Consider the following 20,125-nt stretch of genomic DNA (forward strand, 5'->3'; position numbering starts at 1 on the left):
AAAGAAACCAACTCTATAACCCATCAAAACACTGTTTCTGCTCAGTGGGTGCTCCTATATAAAATTCATAACAGTTAAATTTACTCTGAGAAACAACTCTGAGCTGATTCTCATTCATGACCGAGAAAAGTGCCATAATATTCAAAGAGCAATTTACAGTCTGGCAATTCCAGCAAATTGCAGAACTTGCGACTAGAGATGAGTGCATATATGCACTTCAGTAATATTACCTGTTGTTTTTGTAGTAGTTCTGAATCACATCGAAAAAACATACAACCTAGCACGGTGTCACAAAAACAGAGAGCTACAACGAAAGTTTAAAAGATTTATTCCTAACAGTAGTTTGGACACTGAAAAACCACTGAAAATGTACCCTCATATGCATATTTGGTAATATATAATACAATATATAATAATTGGCACATCTTTTTATGTATATGAACATAGTATTTTAACCCTAAATCATAATCTTTTCCTAATCAAGTGGTTTTTGTGCATAAGCTTAACCTTGGCAAGTCATCTAAACTTCACAAATATTGACTGAAAAAAAAAAACTGAGGTGTAAAAAATATTTGTTTTATGTGAGTCTAATTTGCACTTATAGCAGTAAAGTTGAAGCACATTAAGTTTCTTTTCTCTCTTGAAAGTGCTTCTCTCTGTGACGCAGAGAAACCATTTAAGTGGCCATCACACACCATTGCTCTCCCTCTGTCATTGTTCTCTCAGCAAAAACACTGTCACCTTGCGTCACGACTGGTCTGTGGATTGTGGAGTCGACATCAAATTTTGCAGCGTCCAGCTACTTTGCAGTGACCATGCAAACCACGGCGGGAACTTTGGTTGGCGACATAGGCGGAATATGACAGGCACCGCTGCCAGCGCCACATGGCCTCATTACACAAGACTGACGACAGTGCTACTGTACTACTTGGATTCAATTTGAAATGTGGGAGTAACAAATAACACTTGATTTATGCACCATGAGGGACTTAAGGGTCACAGCAGCTGTTAGTCTACAGCACTGGACAAAAGTCTTGAGTCACCCTTCATTTCTCTCCAACGATCCAGGCCTTCTTGTAAATATTAAAGTGATCTTGAGCGATAGTTCTCCCAGTTTTCTGAAGGTCTTTCAAAGGTTTACTTTTGATATTGGCTGCTTTATTGTGTTTGGCTAAAGGATTAGTTGTTTTTGGACTGATCTGTTCTAAGGACTTTTGCCCAGTGGGAAGCTGCCTCGAGAAACGTACACATTATATTGCCAAAAGTATTCAGTCATCTGCCTTCACACACATATGAACTTTAGTGACGGCCCATTCCTAATCCATAGGGTTTAGTATGATGTTGGCCTTTGCAGGTATAACAGCTTCAACTCTTTTGGGAAGTCTTTCCATGAGGTTTAGGAACATTTCTGGGAATTATTGACCATTCTTTCAGAAGCACATTTGTGAGGTCAGATGCTGTTGTTTGATGAGAAGGCCTGGCTCACAGTCTCTGCTCTTATTCATCCAAAAAGGTGTTCTATCAGGTTGAAATCAGGACTCTTTGCTGGCCAGTTGAGTTCTTCCACACTAAACTCAGTCATCCATGGGTTTATTCACCTTGCTTCGTGCACTGGTGTGCAGTCATGTTGGAACTGGAAGGGGCCATCCTCAAACTGGAGCATAAAAGAGTCCAAAATGTCTTGTTATGCTAAAACATTTAGAATTCTTTCACTTCTGTTGGATTGCCAGATGGAAAAGAATAAATCGTCACTCCAGAGAACACGCCTCCACTGCTCTAGACTTGAGTAGCGGTGTTGCTTTACACCACTGCATCCAATGCTTTGTATTGTCCTTGGTGATGGAGGCTTGGATGCAGTTGCGCTGTTGCTGAAACCCATTCCATGAAGCTCTCTACGCACTGTTCTTGAGCTAATCTGAAGGCCACATGAAGTTTGGAGGTCTGTAGCTGCTGACTCTGCAGAAAGTTGATGATCTCTGCACACTATGCACCTCTCTGCGATTTTAGGTGGTCTACCACTTCATGGCTGAGTTGCTGTTGTTTGCAAAACTTCCACTTTGTTATAATACCACTAACAGTTGACTGTGGAATAGCAGCAAGAAAATTTTGCGACTGGACTTGTTGCACAGATGGCATCCTATCACAGCACCATGCTGGAATTCACTGAGCTCCTGTTAGCAACCCAGTCTTTCATAAATGTTTGTAGGAGCAGTCTGCATGACTAAGTGCTTGATTTTATACACCCGTGGAAGTGACTGAAATGCCTGAATTCAATTATTTGGGTGAGTGAGTGAATATGGATTTCCTTTTTCATTTTTTCTGGACAGATGTATAGCACCTACTGGCGGAGTTCATCACTTCCATTCAGTAAATGTAGCTTTGAGGGTTCAAAAGGCTCAATATCAGCGGTGCTTTTTTTCCCCTCCTTATCTAACAGATTGTGTTGACAAGTGAAGGCAAAAACAAGATGTCATTAGAGGACAGCAGCGGCACACAAACTGTCAGGATCGATGTGACCACGAGGTCTTCATCAAAGCGTCACAATGCTGAATAACTGAATAAAGAAATGTAATACTGGGTGATTACATGCATTTAGCTTAAAAATCAGATATTCAACTAAATTTCTACCCTAAAATATTTTAATTTTCTCTTAGTGATGTTAATTTTAATGATCTCTTTCTCTAGGGTTCTTGTCCCCCTTATACACCATGGAGGGGTCATTTTATAGACCAAAGAGGTATTCGCCTGATCAGCACTCTTGCTCGAGAGAAGAGAGTGGATACTCTGATGTCAGCAATATTGCAAATCGATGCATTTTCCCATCTGCCTGCTATGATGGATCACTTTGGGAAACCTCAAATTGACTGAGAAGAAAGCTGATGTATGTGCAGTATTAGTATACTCATTATTCTTCAAACCCGAGTTCAGTGTCTTGCTCTGCTTTTGTTTCAAGTTTCAAGAAATGGAGCTGACTGCAGCAACTACCAACATCCTTAACAACTTCTAAAAATGACACAAAACTTTGACCTACGCAGTCCAACTTCTTCTTTTCTGTTTGCTCATGCTTTTATCGGACATCAGCAAAAGTCACCTATAGCTATAGATTTCTCAGTGCTGGCACTCCGGCCTTTGACCAGTTTTTCTGCTCCGAATGACATTTTTAAATCGCTGTCTGTACAGCTGACTGACGGAGACTTTGGCTTGAATTCCAGAGTTAAATCACAGAAAACAAGACTCTCCTTCTGTAAGGGGAAGCTTAAGCTTAAGCAACGAGACTTTAACTCATAATAGTATTAAAGTTGCAACAGGCATCTCAGCAGGCTGTATTCTCTAAAGCATAATTCAAAAAATAATATTCTTACTAAATTGTCATTTTTAGTTTTAGATACTATTTAATTGTTAGTTATTTTGAATTTGAGGATGAAATTTCATATTATTTTATTCATGAAGTGCATCAGAGTCAGCATGAGGTTTTTGGGGTGAATGATGGGCTGAAGTGTGGCTCTGCATCCTGACTCAGTTTGTGAAGAGATTCAAGTCATAAAAGTGGGTTTGCTATTTTAGGCTTGTGCTACACAAAATATAGACAGTGTAACTGAAAACACTGTGAACCCTTGTTGGTATCAAACAAGAGCAAAATCTTACGCTAATTAAAATCAGAGTCAGCTCTACTGACCACAAATATGCACACACACAGGGAAGTGGGCTCTATTTTGTTCATTGCACACAATGTGCTTAACAGACTTGACAATCAGACAACAACAGCATAACACACAATAACATTTATAACACATACATATGTGCAGTGGTGCAGAATGTGACAATCTTGGAATAATAGGGTGGATAACTGCTTACTATATGCACTGATATAGATATGTTCAACTTAACAAAATTGTATTACTGTTTAGATAGAAACAGTAACTGAAAACAAGGTCTTTGTGGTTTTGGCAAGATGTTTTTCAGTAGTTAATCCTTAGTTCTTGTTTAATCGCACTTCACTCATAAACTTATGATATTATAACATGCTTTCTGAAGATATATTTTTATGTACTTCTATCTACTTTATCTGCTTCTATGCCCAGCGACTCCAGATGGAAATTAGCTAGTAGCTAAATCTGGTACAATGCATCTTTTCTCTTAGGAGATTAATGTTTTATTTTTATTATTATTTTTTGTACATGGTCCTGGACAAATAAAGTGGAAATGAAATGAAACAAACAGTATCAAAGAGGGATGTAGACTCTGTGATATCACCCACTTGTTTTGGAATCTGCATTTTTGTTGGAGACAGAAGTTACCATATATGGATGAAAGGGTGGAGAGTTAAGTTGTCAGCTAATGCTTTTGAGGTTACTCGGCAAGTTGCATTAAATAAACTGTATGAGTGCGTACATACATATGCACATATCTACTGTTTGGTGCTAAGGGACAGAATAATAAAATAGTAAAATTTGACTCTTGAACACAAACACACACACATGTAGTGAAAAGGTCTGGTTTGATTAATGGACTTGAAGTACTAGAAGTCTGGCCTAAAGGATTCCAGTTGTGAAGTGTTGATATTTACAGATTCTTGTCATGAGGGGAAAAGTTATCCACAGAGACCAAACTGGCTGTTAGACATGCTTTTAATTCTGTAATGTAGTTTTTGGCACTTCACTTCATATCACCTGTTTTTAATGTACTACACCCGTTACCCCTGTCTTCACCTACCACTTGTCAGTTTTCTTATTCTCGCCAGGCAGCTTTTCAGATGTTTTGCAGTATTCATTGTTTGTGTCTCTGGTGATTTCTCCCTGTGTATGACCTTTGTCTGCCATCGGAAATTTGCCTCTCACCTGTTCCCTGCTTGATTTGTTTGCCCTCGCTGACTGCCTACTTGTGCATGACCACGGGCTGTTTGATTAAAGATTGTTTTGGACTACCTGTGCCACAGAGGTCCTCTGTCTGGTTCCTCTTTTCTGTGAAACTGTTAGACAAAGGGCAAACACTACCATGACAAAATCTCATAATTCTGCAGTCACCACATGAAAATAGATTAAAAAAAAGAATACAAAAAAACCCTAAACAAACCCTGAAATTAAATTTGCCAGATGCACATATTAACAATAGACTCTCATTAAACTGATAGAAACCCTGGATGCAATTATGTTTCCTTCAGACATTTTTTGCTGATGCAATTTAGAGAAATTAAATTTCTCAGAGACAGGCTTGCTTTAAACTCTCCCATCACACTTTTTGTCAGTGAAAAGATTCCAGTCTCATTAGGTCTGCTGTTAATATGAAAATATGAGAAGTGATTAGTGGCTTCACGAAATGACAAAACACAGGACATCACGGAGGGAGGACAGTGATCTATGGAGCGCTCGAGCAGCTCGGTGGTAGCTGACAGTGTTGACAAGTGGAGGTGGAGACAGGCCTGTCAGAGGTGAGTGGAGGGCATCGCAAGACTGGCAAAAACAAAATATTTTTCTTAGACTCTTGTCATTATGTGCACACAACACTTCCTTTCCATTAGTTATGCTTTTATAATGGCGACTTTTTACCAAACACACATATTGTAAAGTGCATATGCACCTGCATGCACTAAAATGTGTTGCTGTGGGATTGTGTATAAATACCATTGTGCTTTCCTTGCTTCTCATGTCATTTTCACCTTAAATTCTAAAGAAAAAATAGTCATAAAACAAAATCCACCTGCAACTCTAAATTGTAAGCAGACGAAGTGTTTGAAGGCCAGGCTAGGCAACTAGGCAACGTGACTCTTAAACAAGACCCAACTCAGACAGGCACACAGTTAAAACGGTTTATTTAAAGAGGAACTTGCACAGGAATGAGTGAAAGCCACAGGGCTCAGGGAATAATGTGTCCTAAGGAGAGGAGAGAAAGAGTCAGGTCCAGCGGAGCGCAGAAGGAAATTTCCTAATGATCCAGTTTCCAGGACAGTCTCAAAGGTATGCATGAATTATCTTAATTGGAATGGATAAGCTTGGAGGGAGGAGTACTGGCCTGTCCACACAAAAGGGGTCTGTGGGTCATAGGAGGGTGGCATGGCGAGATGGAGAGTGTCCTGGAAGAGAATTCCTAAGGAGAGTACTAAACCCAAAGAAGGCAGGTAGGTTGCTCAGGTAAGTCTTGAGGTCCCTTTCATCTGCAGAGATACACTGGAACAAACACAGGATCATCAGGTTCAGTACACATATAGATATAAGTAGGAATAAACAAGAGTGAGAAGCTGCCTGTCCAACCAATCCGAGACCAGACAGAGAGAACAGAGTCAAACACAACAGCCCAATACCGTACTATGATGGATGGATGAGACAAATTTGTCTCTGTTCTGTAAAGTGTGAAGTATGTTAAATAAGACTATAACTGGACAGCTTGTAAAAGCAGCGTGTGTATTGTTTGGAAAGCAGTGGAATAAGAAATAGGAACAGAAAGCAACTGGGAGTAAAGAGCTTCTTCAAAATAACGCTCATTCTTTTGAGATGTGCAAAACAACAAAACAAAAAGGAACAGTGTGTATTATTTCAGGTCTATTAGCCACTTTGAGGATCATCCTGAACCTTTTGGAACTTTATAAACAGCGAAGTGTTTTTAGATATAAAGGGTAACCAGCTGATGTGTAGAGTGCTTGATCTATTGTAATATCTGTAGGTAGTTAGTATTCTTACAGTATGTATTTATATTAATGTTTATATAAAGGTGCAGCTATTATTTATGCTCTAAATCTTGCATAGTCCTGCACCATTGTTGTTGTTTTTGGGTTGGTTTTTTTTTGCATCATAACACCTTGTTTGCATACAATAATGTAATTCTGATCCTTATTGTAATGAGTGGCAACTGTGGTTGATGTAATTAAAGTAAAAGCACCAGGAACATGACAGGGCCAAAGTGACGTGGGTGCACTGAGTAACTGTAAAAATCTCACAAAAAGGACGTTTTTGAAAGTCATCTCAGGAACAAGCTGAGCCCTTTTAAATTGTCAGCCGCAGGGCCAGAAGAGAACAACTCATCCCAGACAAATTACAAAAACAATTTTGAGTGTCCTTCCACTGTTTTCTTTCTTCGCCAATTTTACCGCTGAACATAAACTTTAATAAATCTCCTGAAAAATCTGTACGCAAGCAGCGTGAAGGAATTCAGATGGCCAGAGTCTCACCATTTCATGTGACAATCTATAGATAAATCAGGAAAACAGGCTCATAGAGGTTAGTGACAGATGTGACACTTAGTCATGTTTCCTGTTTATCTGTGTGTGTCATAGATCTTTAACATTTAAAGTGTCCCATGACAAATAAATGGAGGAACGCACGATCTGTTTATATTACAGAATATAACATTTCCAGCCTTTTGTCCCCCTTTTCTTTTACATGCGAGAGTTGAGGTTTATATGTACAATGATAAACTCTGGAGTACTTCATAACAACAGATGAGGCGTAAATTTTTCCCAGTGGGCTCATTGCGCATCACAAGAATTCAAGTCCAAATGTAGACAAGACAGCCGTAATTTCCTTCTTCATTTTTAAAAAGAGAAGTGAAACCTCCAGTATTTGATAAAACAGTACGTGTGGTGAGGGAGAAGCTCATTACATCCTCACTTGAGGACATTGTTAACAATAGCCTACACATGCGTGGTCTGTTTTGCTTTTGCCTCTGGATCCTGATCCGAGGTAAGTCGATATTTGGTGCTTTTATTGTTTCAGACTATATGTAGTGTGCTTGTTGGTGTAGGAGTGTGTGTGGGTGCAGTAGCGGGCTTCAAATCAGGGTTACAAATGTAATCTGTATCATCTATTGCTGTTCCTTCACAGTGTCCTTCAGCACCAGCGTCACTGGCCTTGTTGGACACAATGTCACGTTGACATGTAGGTATGATGCCAAAACCCATGGAGTCTTGAGTTTTTGTTGGGGCAAAGACAGGGTGCCCACGTCCAAATGCTCCAACACCATCCTCTCCTCCACCGGTGAGGCTGTGTCTTACAGAAGGTCCCCCAGGTACCAGCTGTTGGGCCGAGTGACAAATGGAGATCTGTCGCTGACCATCCTCAATGCTCGGAGGGAAGATGCTGGGGTGTATGGCTGCAGGGTTGAGATTCCTGGGTGGTTTAATGACCATAAGGTCAACATTGAACTGATCATAGAAGAAGGTAACACTCATGAAAAACTTTAGTGTTGATCACAAAATCATTGATGTTTTTTAGTTGAAAAAAATTGGGCTGTTTTGTTTTTTATAGCTGCTGGAGAACAACCTGTTACACAGAACTACATAATATCTACTGCTGGAACAACAGGTGAGCAAACACCTACAAATAAATACGTTAAATTTTTAGCATAAACTGTATCTTATGGATTATACTAACTAACTATTTCAGATGCTACAGAAATACAGACAGCGTCGGCATCTGAAAGCGTGGAAGTTGGTCACCAACAAATGGACGCAGTTCGAAGTGAAACAGAGCAGGTATTTGACTTTTTATTTAAATCAGGAAAAAGCTCTGTGTTATAATACATCAATTCCTATTTTTATAGCACACTTACAAAGTGCTTTGCAGCTTTACTAAAATCACACATTAAAAACAAGCATATATGTTCCAGTGTACATAGACAGACTCGACATATGGTCTTACAGTCATTCCTACATCCACACTTACATCCACACATCAGATGTAAACAATGGCCAAATACAATAGGAGAAAGTGTAAAGAAAAACAGTTGTTTGAAGCAAAGCACAGATTGACCACATGAGCTGATGAAGGCTGTCCTAATGTTTTTGGCACCACAAAACCTAAATTGTGATCACCTGTGGAGTTAAAATAAAAGCGTGGAAGAGTTAGCGATCAGATGGTCGGAGAGCCCGACTGACGTTATAAGGTCGCAGTAGCTCTGCTATAGACGCAGGAGCCTGTCCATGTGGAGCTTTATGTATTATTAATAAAGGTTTAAAATAGAGTCTGATTTTCAGTGGAAGACAGTAAAGAGAAGCAAGAACAGAGTTGATGGGTGATGTTTAAAAATATTCACAGCACAAAGTTAACTCAGATAATGAAATGTTTTACAGCATGGTATGACTCATGGGTGAAAACAGGAAACCTCTGGCGTTTATTTTCCTTTAGATTTTTCATCTAGCAGTTAGAGAAGAAATGACACTAACTTGTAGTTTTGTCTTTTTATTTACTTATTTATTATGATATTTAGGACATTTGGATTTCCTCAGATTAACATTTTGTCTCAAGATTGATGTGAGACGCTTAGAAACGTGATTCAAAAAATGAGTGTAAAAAAAAAGTGCAGAAAGATTCTTGTTTTTTAATATTATTTATGTAACAGATTTAAAATTATATGGCCATTATAATTGACCTCACGATAAGCTTTATTTTTCATCGCAGGTGAATTTCTTCTCGAGCATTGGGAATATTGGCAGGACGGCAGGTCTTTTATTGCTCACCATAATCATAATCCTCTGCTTTATTTTCCGTAAGTATGGAATGGATTATCGTTTGTGAGTCATCTCCCATTCCTGATTAATTTAACATTAAAAGTGGGCATCTATCAAACAGCTGAAGTCACAGAGCGGGCTTTCCTTCTTACTGAGTATCTTCATATTTGCATTTCTTCAATCTAGGAAGGATGTTCCTGATGAAGGAGGCACTGAAACATCACAACTCCATAACTGCTGAGAATATTTATGAGAGCATCGCGATGACTTAATGCTGTTGATCAAAAATAAGACACCAGATTTCTACAGTATAAGGAACTTCTGGCTGCAGAAGTGGATGCCTGACGTATGTCTAACCTTTCCATTTTCGGAGCCTCTGCTTAACTAGTTCCCAGAAAAGCAGCTTACAGGAGTCCACTACAAAGCTCTCACAGAAAAGGGTGCAATTGTTTCACAAATTGCAAAAATAACCTAAAGATTAATTATTTTTTGCATTTTGTCTTTCTTACTACCCAGAAGAGTTGTTGGCTTGTCAATACTTGCAGACACAATGCCACCTACTGGCCCTACTGAGCAATAATAAGCAAATGTGAAAAACAAGTTTGTTAGGTATAACAGCACTATTATCTGAGTATACACCTCTCAGCTATAATTTAAAAAACCTTTGGATGACATGGCTCAAATGAACTGTGAAACAGCTATTTAGTGATGTGAAAAAATATGTACTGTACTATATGTTATATAAGCTTTTTTAAAGCACTGAATAATGTAAAAATGGAAGATGATTTGAGAAAGAACCTTTACATGCCAAGACTAATTGCTTATGGTTTATTTATTTCTTTCTAAGTCTTGTGTCTGAGTCATTTAAAAAGTCTTGTGTATGCTCTGTTAGACTGTATTAGCAAACTGAATAAATGTAATTACCTCTACCTCATTATAAATCTCCTTTATGTTGAAACATATCTGCTTTTCTCTGGAAGCCAAAACTAATTAAACAAAAACCTGAATAATGTTTTTCCTTGTTTAGTTCTTAGCAACACACGTGGGACTGAAAAATATGTATACATTGTGCCAACCAGTAAAGACCAGTACAGGACTCAAATGCACCACAAAGAGCCAGGAGGCTTTAACTTAAAAAGCCCAGTGTTTACTGGACAAACCCGTACACATGACATCAATCAAAACAAATACAAAAATGCTTTAAAATGTCTTTAAAGTAGAACAAATAATAAAACATATAGATTTAATACAGGTGACCTCACACACAGGGGGTAAAGTGGGATTTGGCAGTGTGGACCTTAAGCTTGTGGGTGGCTGAACAGCATTGTTTATGTTTTTTATGACAAACAATGATGTCTGTCAAAGTTTGTTGCCTGTCCAGTGCTGAACTTACGAAACACAATCACGTTCAGATCCAATATCTCAAATGAAAATCTAAAATGAGATAGCCTGAATTCACCAGTTTATCAATTATGAACAGTCCTTTACATTTAAAAGAAATCTTATATTTTCTTACATCTTGAACTTTCTATGTTCATCTCTCCCTGGGAAGTACAGCAACTGTACATTGGCTAAAAGACACACAGCGATGCAAACTGCAAGTATGAAAAGTTACATTTGAAATGAGCCACCCCTCGAAAATGTTTCTCCATTTGTGCTTGCTCCTGTTCTGCAGCATAGTTAAATACTCACATCTGTACCATGAACAGACAACAGAGCTGAGATGGGAAAAGGCGATGTGGTTATGTTGCAAGCGACACCGTGGGATATCATTATTTTCTTATCACTCCGGACCGCCAGCTTGAAGCAACTGCAGGCTGCAGGACATGAAAAATCAACTCCCTCTACTGTGTTCTGTATTATCCTGACTATCAGATCTAATTTCTCATTAAAACACTCAATATTATTACAGTTTGTTGTTGTAATGACACATTTTGGAAGTGATCAAAGAGGAAGCACTGTGCTGAGTTACTTAATATCCAGCAGAACCAAATGTTTGCTCAGCAGTCTGAGAAATAAGCAAAGAGTCCAGAGCCCTTGAGTGAACTAGTGTTTCTGTTTTCTGTAGTGTTCGGAAATCATCAGTCATCATTTTTGGTAAAACCGAAGGGTGTTTGTTGGAGTTTTATTTTGCGTATATCTTTGCCAATGAGCAAAAAATTTGAAATTGTTTAGATTTGTCTTCCTATCCAGCTCAGCATGTCATGAACAGATAAACAAAGAAAATATGAGAAGGGGATTCTGCACCTGTGGCACCTCCTTTGTTAATTGAACCACACAAGAAATGATCGATCGGTTCAGTTCAGATTTCTGCACATTTCATTGAAATAATGCTGGATTTCGGATGGGGAACCAATGCAACAAAAACAGAAGCAGCTCTGTTCCGCTTTAGCGAGAAGAAAAATGAGTTGTGAGGCGCTTACACTAAAAACAGACCATGCAGTTTGGAAATATTTTAACACTGAAATCACACTGTGGTCAGTTCTGTCTTGTTTAACAGGGGAGTTAACGTAATGAGAGTGTTTAATAGATGGAGCGTGTGCTGCCTAAAACAACTGTTTTAGGCAGCACACGCTTACTGTAAGCATGTGTTGGAAACTAGGAATGTACTTCTACAAGTTTCATTTAGACTTAAAAGGTATGAAGGTTCCCTTTTGTACCAAAATAAACTCGTTAGTTAACTCCAGTTGATTGTAGAGTCACGATGCAACATCCAAATGATGCTGCCTAACTTTCATTATTCACAAATAACAAAATGTGAGTACTCTAAATATTGATTAAACCCACCTTTGGGCATAATAAATATTTAACACGACTTTTTTAGATGGAAGATGGTCTAGCTGAGACAAAATGTTTTCCCAGCACTTTGTGGGCATCAGTAAAGTCAACACCTGTCCTCTTTTACTGCAGGAGAAACAGTGGTTGTGTTTTTCACTGTAGTAAAGGAGAAAGGCAGCTCAAAATATAGATGAAGCAAGATTTTTCAGATGTGGCTGAACTAGATATTATTTTCATATGTATGAATGAATTATATGTATATGTATGTGGTATTTACACACGCTGACCACTTTATTAGGTAACACAAATATCAGTTTAGTCAATCACATGGCAGCAGCTCAGTGCATTTAGGCATGAAGACACTGTTGAGACGACCTGTTGAAGTTGAAACTGAGAGTAAGCATCAGAATGGGGAAGGAAGGTGAATACGTAAATTTCAACCTGGCATGGTTGCTGGTGGTCTGAGCAATTCAGAAAGTGATGATCTGCTGGGATTTTCCCCACACAACTGTCTGTAGGGTTTACCGAGAAAAATTATAAAGGTTTAACAGTGAAATTGATAACAGGTTAGAACGTTAAAGCCACTGAGATTGGGTCATCCTTTTTTGTCTCCTAGTTACAGAGTTAATGTTGGAGGATTTTATTATCTGTTTGTTCTAAATGAATTCTGAAATAGTTCAAATAAAATGTGTTTTTCCTGATCTCTCGATTCTAAACAGAAGTAATACTTGTCTCAAAGGATTTATCTCAGCAAACATTTTCCTTTGAAGAACAAAGATGTGCAGATTTTTTTTCTGATAAGATATTTGTTGACTTTATTTATTTGAAGAGAAACCTTTTGACCCCCACTAATCATTATGAAAGAAAATATACCATGTTCAGAACAGGGGCTGCCATTCTCAGACTAAAATAAAATGTGAAAACGTGTTGTTTGTGTCTCAGCACTATTGCTGTTCACATAAATGAATGATAAATCCATTGTTTTGTTGTTATTTGATGGCAGATTATGCACTTATATGGCTTGAAAAAAGGCTGCTGTTGTATTAGTAACACAATGCCACCTACTGGATCTAATGCCAAAATATTAATGAACAAAAAATAACCAAGGTCACTGTAATCTTACCAATGTTTACTTTGTTGCTGTATTTTTTAACACAAGGGCTTCACTGTTTTACAACATACTAGTCTGTAATCAAATCTCTCTTTAATAACAATATCTCAGAGCAACATTTTTGCTTGCTCTGAGATATTGACTGTAAAAACCATTACACAGATTTTCACTTCAATTCATTAAAAGAAAGTTGCTTCTCTTTTGCTTTTAGTTCCTCTCTATAAAACCCCCCCCAGTGGTAATATGAGCTAAATAAAAGAAATTAAGAGTGAAAGTAACTGTTTCCAATCCCCTGGAAAAACAAAACAACTTTTCAGTGAGGTCACACGAAGACGACACAAGCGGCACCAAGGTTACACTGTCACACTTTGTTTCACCCTGTTTCTCATAAATGTTAACTGTATGAGGGCAGCCTGATAGGTGAGTAGCTGGGTTGTGTACTACGTGGGTAGAAGCCCTTGTAGCAGTGAGCGTCTGGTTTCCTGCTAACCACATTGTTTCTCTGCTCTTTCCCTGAACTGCATTTTATGTCTCTTTCCATTTTATCTTTTAAAGAAAAACAAGCGAAATCAATTTAAGTATAGTTTATCACAAATCCTTCTAGATTGGAATTTCACGCAGAGATAAACGCAAAATGTGATGGTACAAACAATACTGTGCAAAGGTCTTGAGCCACCCCTTATTCTTTTATATTTTGTTTCAAAGGAGCCAGACTGTCTTCCTCATCCGCCATGCAAAACCATCATGTAAGTGTCTGACTGACAACAGTTTAATTTTTCAGCATGAAAATGATCTCAAACACACCGCCAATACCAAAGCTTAGACAAAAACACTTATAGTGAAACTGTCAGTCATGGATTGGCCTCCACAGAGTCCGCACCTCAGCATTATTGAAGCAGCGTGGGATCATTTTGACAGAGAAGGAAGGATAAGGCAGCAAAAATCCAAAGATGAGCTTTGATTGTCCTTTAAGAAGTCTGGAGAAGCACTCCTGAAGACTACTTAAAGAAATCAGAAGAAAACTGACTAAGAGAGATCAGGCTGTGTTGAAGAATAAAGGAGGTCACACCAAATATTGACCTTCAAGTTTGTTAAAATACACTGTTTTTGCCTTATATACTGCATTTCATTATATTAAAAAAAACAACTGATACACAAATTACCAATGTTCCAAATAAAATATCAAGAAATGAGATATGCTAATACAGTAATGTGCTCAAGATTTTTGCACATTATTGTATTGTACTGTATTATTAATAATTATTTTAATTGATTTTGTTTGCTCACTCACTTATGGTACTGCATGTACAAAAAAAAGTTTGCCTTTCAATCCTGTAAAGAAACGTGAAAAAAAAATCTACTAGCTTTTTTAAAAAAATGGCAGAAAACAACTCGTACCGCATGTGTCTTGAGTTCTTATCAGAGAGGAAGTTCTTTGCTGGATTACCAAACAGCGACCATGCCCAAATGTTTACTCAGCACTGAGAGAAATCAGTTCAATGGCCTTTGGTTAAACCAGACTCTCCTTCTTTAAAAAAAAAAAAATGTTAAAATGTATTTAATGCGTTAAATTTGAGGACACAATAAATATTTGATTTCAGAGGATCAAAGTGCATTGTATATCTTTAAATGCCTTGTGCTGATGAGTAAATAGCATGTTTTGAAGTTACTTTGAATATTTCCTGCTGGAATAAATTATTAGTAATAATTTAAAGCATTAGTCTCTGAGATGCAGGGAGGAAATTTTGAATAGTTAATGCTCTATCCCTACCACTGCTACAGAGGCTGAGAACCAACACTGGGAATAAATTCGGAATTTTGATAACCTTGATTCTGTGTCTGTCTAATCATCAAAAAGGAAACAGTTTGCCCCTTCTAGTAAAAGGAACCAAAACCACAAAAAAGGAAACAGCTCCTTTCTACATTCCTCTTCTGCCAGCAGAAGTTGTTTGTGCGTGCTTATCAAGGAAGCATCATGTGATCTGGAAATATTTCAGAGCTGAAACCATCCTGGGTCTCGTTTAGTGGTGTTTAGCAGGTCAACCAATCTGTCCTTTGATTCAGAGAGAAGAAGGTAAAATGATTATTTTGGCCAGCAAACACCTTGCTGTGTATTGCAACCTTCTCTTTTGTTTTCTTGCAGGTAAGACAGCCATGCATATGATTTGCATTTGATTTAGCAGTGCAGTGAGTAATTAATGTATTTATTCCATTTAAAAAATGTAAAAAAATCTTAATGCCTTTTCAGGTTTCGTGTCTGCAGAAACTGTAACAGTCACGGTGGGAACAGATGCTATTTTAAAATGCAGCTATGATGCAAACTATTACGGCAGGCTTTCTGCATGCTGGGGCAAGGGAACCATACCAAACAGCGGCTGTGCCAACGAGGTGCTAAAGACAGATGGGACGTCAGTGATCAGCAGGTTGTCAGAACGTTACCTGCTCATGGGCAATCTTGGCCAGGGTGATGTGTCTCTGACCATCAGGCACGCCGAGGAGCAGGACTCTGGTGTGTACGGCTGTCGTGTGGAAATACCAGGCTGGTTCAATGACCAGAAACGTCACGTGACTCTGAAAGTGAATGCAGGTGAGACAAAGACAAATTTAATAAAATAAGCAGCATGTTTAGTTAAAAATCGTTTTTTTGGGTAGTTTCAGTTTTTGTCTGGTAACTGATTAGTCATCTCATTATTTCAGCATTGTATAAGCTCATATTTCGTTTTTTCCCTTTCCTTTTAGTTCCACCGAATCCACTGAGAATCGAGGCAAGAGAGGTGAAGGAAAGGACCGTCACTATTCGCTGGAGTCCTGTGTTCGACGGCGGCCGTCCCATTACAGCTTACAGGGTTGATATAAAAAACAAACAGAGTAAGCACAAGAAAACCGACCCAGTATCCATGACAGATTTTGAGATATTTCAAAAGTTATTTTAAAGTCAGAATCTATGGATTTGTGCTGCACAGCACCCTGGGAAACAAAAAAAACCACCGAGCTGCATGATCCTTCACTGACTCACGTGACTTTGGTGGATTTGAGTCCATCCAAGACCTACAACCTTCGCATGTTCGCCATCAACAGCGTTGGGATGAGTGAAACCAGCAACGTTCTCACTATCACTACAAAAGAAGCAGGTTTGTTTCTGCATCATTTATGATAAATATAATGATCTAGAATGTAAAAACAAATTCACATTTTTGGTGGTCGCTCCCTTTAAAATTTGTTTTCCCTGCAGCACCAGAGGGCCCGCCCCTGGATATGCAGCTTGTGGCCCTCAGTTCCAGCAGCATCAAAGTAACCTGGAAGGTAAAGTCACAGTTCAGCTCCATTTCCTGGCTTGTGACTGGACATAGTAGACTAACTCTTTTCTCTCGACTAGCCTCCGAGGACTGAGCTGAGAAACGGCGTCCTGCGGGGTTACAACATTAACTACAGAGAGTATGACCCCGTGGCCAAACAGTTTAAACGGTGGCAGTATTTACATGTGGCTGCAACGCGTGAACAAGAGACCGTCACTCTTGCTAACCTGAAGCCTTCTACCATGTACGGCGTGCTCGTACAGGCCAAAACAATCGCCGGGGTCGGACCAGCTTCAAATGCACCTCTCTGCTCAACTCTGGATGAGAGTAAGTTTTTAAAAATTACAAAATACGACTAAAAACTATTTTTTGTCATATTTTTTTTAATGTCAGTTTAATTTCATACATTTTATTTAAAGTTCCTAAAACAACAACAACAACAGTAACTACTTTGCCTTCTTCCACTGCTGCCACAATGCGGATACATTTTTCCTCGGGTACGTGTTATCGAGCAAGTGTAACTTTTTCCTCAGTTATTTTTTGAGAAATGACTTACTGGAATTGCTTCTTCTTTTACTCTACTTCAAGTTTATGCAACCTCAACAACTTCAACAACCCCATCAACTTCAACAACCTCAACAACTTCAACAACCCCATCAACTTCACCAATGTCAACAACTTCAACAACCCCATCAACTTCAGCAACCTCAAGAACTTCAACAACCCCATCAACTTCAGCAACCTCAAGAACTTCAACAACCCCATCACCTTCAACAATCTCAATAACTTTTTATGCCGCCACAGATTGGGAGCAAAGCACTGCCAGTATCTCAGGAGGTAAAACATATAAAGGGAACATTTGTTTCCACCCCTGATTTAGTTTCTGAAAATAATGATTCCCAGACATAACTCTCATACTAAAACCAGAAATCAAACGCTTGAAAAGATAAAAACTTCTTTTACTTGTTAAATATCTCTTAGTGCCCCCGGATCCCCCAGTGATCGAGTTAAAGAAGGTGGACGGCAATTCGTTTTCCCTTTTTTGGAATATTAGTTCCGAAGGTGACAGCCCCATCACCGGGTATTTCCTCGAGTACAAAGCAGTGAATGGTAAAAACTTCACTTTAATACAAGCTCTAAAGCTAAATTTACACTGTTAATCCTCATATCACTCTGTGATATTAAGTTAAATATTTTCCTTTCAGCTTCCTGGGATTACACAAAGAACGCTGTGGACTTTGGAGCCCATGAGACGGAGGCCACAATAATAGAGATGAATCCCTCGACATACAACGTCCGCATGTTTGCCAAGAACAGCCAGGCCACCAGTGCAGCCAGCAATGTCCTCACGATCACCACTGGGGAAGCAGGTGTTGTTTTCATTAAAAAAATTTATTATTGCTCCTGTAGTTGTGTGTTTGTGCAGTTCATCAGGCAGAACAGGGCTGCATTTCCCATATGCTGTGGTTCATTAATGAATGGGAAATTGTTTCCTCGTGTCAAGGCAGAAGAAGGGATTTTTGTTCATATTCTATTATCTTGCCTAAAAATTTAAATGAGTGACAATTTTATTATTGCAGTTTATTGTAGTTCCTCCAACATCAGGAAGCTGCTTCACAGTGGTCCTGTTTAGTTGCACTCGCTGTTTCTGCGTGTTAAGCTGTTTTGCCGAACACAACATTTGCTGGACTTCCTCCTAGCTCATTTCCTTTGTGGTTGTGCATTGTAGGTCATCAAAAGGACATACTCATTACCAGCATGATGCCTTATACTGTAAGTATTTGGATGCTACCATAGAAAAATCAAACAACTACACATAATGCTAAATAGTTCACTTGATTGAGCAGATCAGCTTTATGGTACTCATTTCTGCTAGGCAAGCCCTTTGAAGAGTCCTAGTCATCACCTGATAGGCATCTTTGTAGCTGTGGGCCTCTTGGTGGTAACAGGCGCCATATTAACCATGTGGCAGCTTCGCCGTAAGTGTGCTTAGCAGCGTTGCTCCTTATAGAAACCCAGCTTCCGCCCCTGAACTGTATGCTCTCTCTTCACAGGACTAAAACAGAAAAAAGGCACCCTGAGCATGTAAGTGTTTGCGGCGCACGCCACGTTCACCTTGAGAAATGATCTGCTTAAAACTGTTACTTTTTCTCGTCTACAGCTGGCTGGGTAATGGAGAAGTACGCTACACAGACTGCGAGTCACTACATGAGCTGTAAAACACAGAGTTAATTTGGGCTACGGAAGGATCGTAGAACTAACCAAGACAAAAAGTACTTTTAAATTTCACATTTGCAAAAAAAAAAAAAAGAAAAAAAAGAAAAAGATTGTATATTTTTGTCTGTCACCAAGGACAGATGACTAATCTACTAAAACGTCACCGACATGTCGGGCTGATTACAACTAACCAAAAGGAAACACTCATTAAATAAGCTTACAAAAAGGGGGACTCTGGGTTTTATAAAGCAGCTTCTGTTTGTGTGTGTGGTTGTGTTTCTACAGTCATCATCGAATCATCAGTTTTTTTTGTTTTTTTGTTAGTTTTAGTTTTGCATGTAATGGGAACGCACGACAGCTCTGCTATTGTTTTTGTTTTTGTGAAACTTTTACAGTGTTTGTCCATCTGCATGTAGTGTAAACCACAGTGTGTTTATTTAACAATCACAGAATAAATTAACACTTAGCCACAAGCTGTGCTGAATGCATTTGTTTAAAGTGTGCTCGATAAATCATCAGTTAAAACCACAAATGCGTGCAATCACAACTTTTTTTTTTTTTTAATAAAAAAACCTGCTGGACTTAAAAGTGAATTGTAATAGCTGCTTTTGCTTAAATCTCTTCAGTGGAAAAAAACTTCCGACAAATTAATTAAAAGTTACATTTTACCACTTTATATAATTATAAATGAAAAGTTAGAGCTGCTTCTTTATTGAAATCATTCAAAACTCAACAACCATCTCCAACCACCAGAGGGCACCAGAGTTTCACTGGTAAGCTGATGTACCGCTCTCACTGAGCTCTCACGTCGCCATCAGCAGAGCCGTCCTCAGCGGCTGGCGCTGCAGCCAGCTGGATTTCCACCCATCTGTCCTGTAAATCTCTTAATAGTCCTAATTAAGGAGAAGAGGAAGAGGAGGAGATCTGATACCTCCGTGGAGCTTTGAGGCAGCTGCCTGAGAGGGAGTCTCAGACTAATGGGGGATCACAAGGGGGGGATACCTAAGCCATGTGTCTCAGCGGGGACCACATGGCACAGTAGTGATCAATGTTTGTGTGTGCACGCATGGATGTTTTTTTTTTTTTTAAACGACTTCCACTTCCTGTTTCTGCTTGTTTATATCTCTTTAAAATGTCCTAGGACTAAACCACAGATGGAAGAATTGTTGTTTTTAACTTCACAAACTGACTTCCTGAGAAATGGACTAATTGTCTACAGTGGTGTAAATATTGCTTGATTATTGCTTTTCTGTGGTAACCCATCACAAACTCAGAGCTGCTGAC

At 38.8% G+C, this 20,125-nt stretch overlaps 2 protein-coding genes across 3 annotated transcripts; both read left to right on the forward strand.

Annotated features, from left to right (window-relative positions):
* The first annotated feature begins 7,617 nt into the window (after positions 1-7,617).
* On the forward strand, positions 7,618-10,316 carry LOC134635202 (T-cell immunoglobulin and mucin domain-containing protein 4-like). The gene is made up of 6 exons (XM_063484625.1): positions 7,618-7,673; positions 7,815-8,150; positions 8,238-8,294; positions 8,376-8,464; positions 9,390-9,477; positions 9,626-10,316. The coding sequence occupies exons 1-6, from the start codon at positions 7,631-7,633 to the stop codon at positions 9,709-9,711; spliced, it is 699 nt and encodes a 232-aa protein (XP_063340695.1). The 5' UTR covers positions 7,618-7,630; the 3' UTR covers positions 9,712-10,316.
* Positions 10,317-15,367: 5,051 nt separating this feature from the next.
* On the forward strand, positions 15,368-19,337 carry LOC134635219 (protein sidekick-1-like). Of its 2 annotated transcripts, XM_063484626.1 has the most exons (14): positions 15,368-15,471; positions 15,577-15,915; positions 16,068-16,196; positions 16,292-16,459; positions 16,561-16,631; positions 16,705-16,951; positions 17,044-17,121; positions 17,213-17,461; positions 17,606-17,734; positions 17,830-17,994; positions 18,354-18,397; positions 18,501-18,603; positions 18,679-18,709; positions 18,786-19,337. In XM_063484626.1, exons 1-14 carry the CDS (start codon positions 15,408-15,410, stop codon positions 18,841-18,843), a joined length of 1,875 nt encoding a protein of 624 aa, XP_063340696.1. In that variant the 5' UTR covers positions 15,368-15,407; the 3' UTR covers positions 18,844-19,337. The 2 variants fall into 2 exon arrangements, with proteins under 2 accessions (XP_063340696.1, XP_063340697.1); XM_063484627.1 differs by lacking the exon at positions 17,044-17,121 and having other exon boundaries at positions 17,327-17,461.
* Positions 19,338-20,125: the final 788 nt, after the last annotated feature.

This window comes from Pelmatolapia mariae, linkage group LG2 (genome assembly GCF_036321145.2).
Source record: "Pelmatolapia mariae isolate MD_Pm_ZW linkage group LG2, Pm_UMD_F_2, whole genome shotgun sequence".
In the NCBI taxonomy this organism is placed as follows: Eukaryota; Metazoa; Chordata; class Actinopteri; order Cichliformes; family Cichlidae; genus Pelmatolapia; species Pelmatolapia mariae.

Excerpts from the sequence above, each read along its gene's own strand:
- LOC134635219 (XM_063484626.1), top strand. The coding sequence starts at position 15,408 with ATGATTATTTTGGCCAGCAAACACCTTGCTGTGTATTGCAACCTTCTC. Across the intron at positions 16,460-16,560 it reads TATCACTACAAAAGAAGCAG|CACCAGAGGGCCCGCCCCTG; the intron begins GTTTGTTTCTGC and ends TTTTCCCTGCAG. Across the intron at positions 18,398-18,500 it reads CCAGCATGATGCCTTATACT|GCAAGCCCTTTGAAGAGTCC; the intron begins GTAAGTATTTGG and ends CATTTCTGCTAG.
- LOC134635202 (XM_063484625.1), top strand. The coding sequence starts at position 7,631 with ATGCGTGGTCTGTTTTGCTTTTGCCTCTGGATCCTGATCCGAG. Across the intron at positions 7,674-7,814 it reads CCTCTGGATCCTGATCCGAG|TGTCCTTCAGCACCAGCGTC; the intron begins GTAAGTCGATAT and ends GTTCCTTCACAG. Across the intron at positions 8,151-8,237 it reads TGAACTGATCATAGAAGAAG|CTGCTGGAGAACAACCTGTT; the intron begins GTAACACTCATG and ends TGTTTTTTATAG.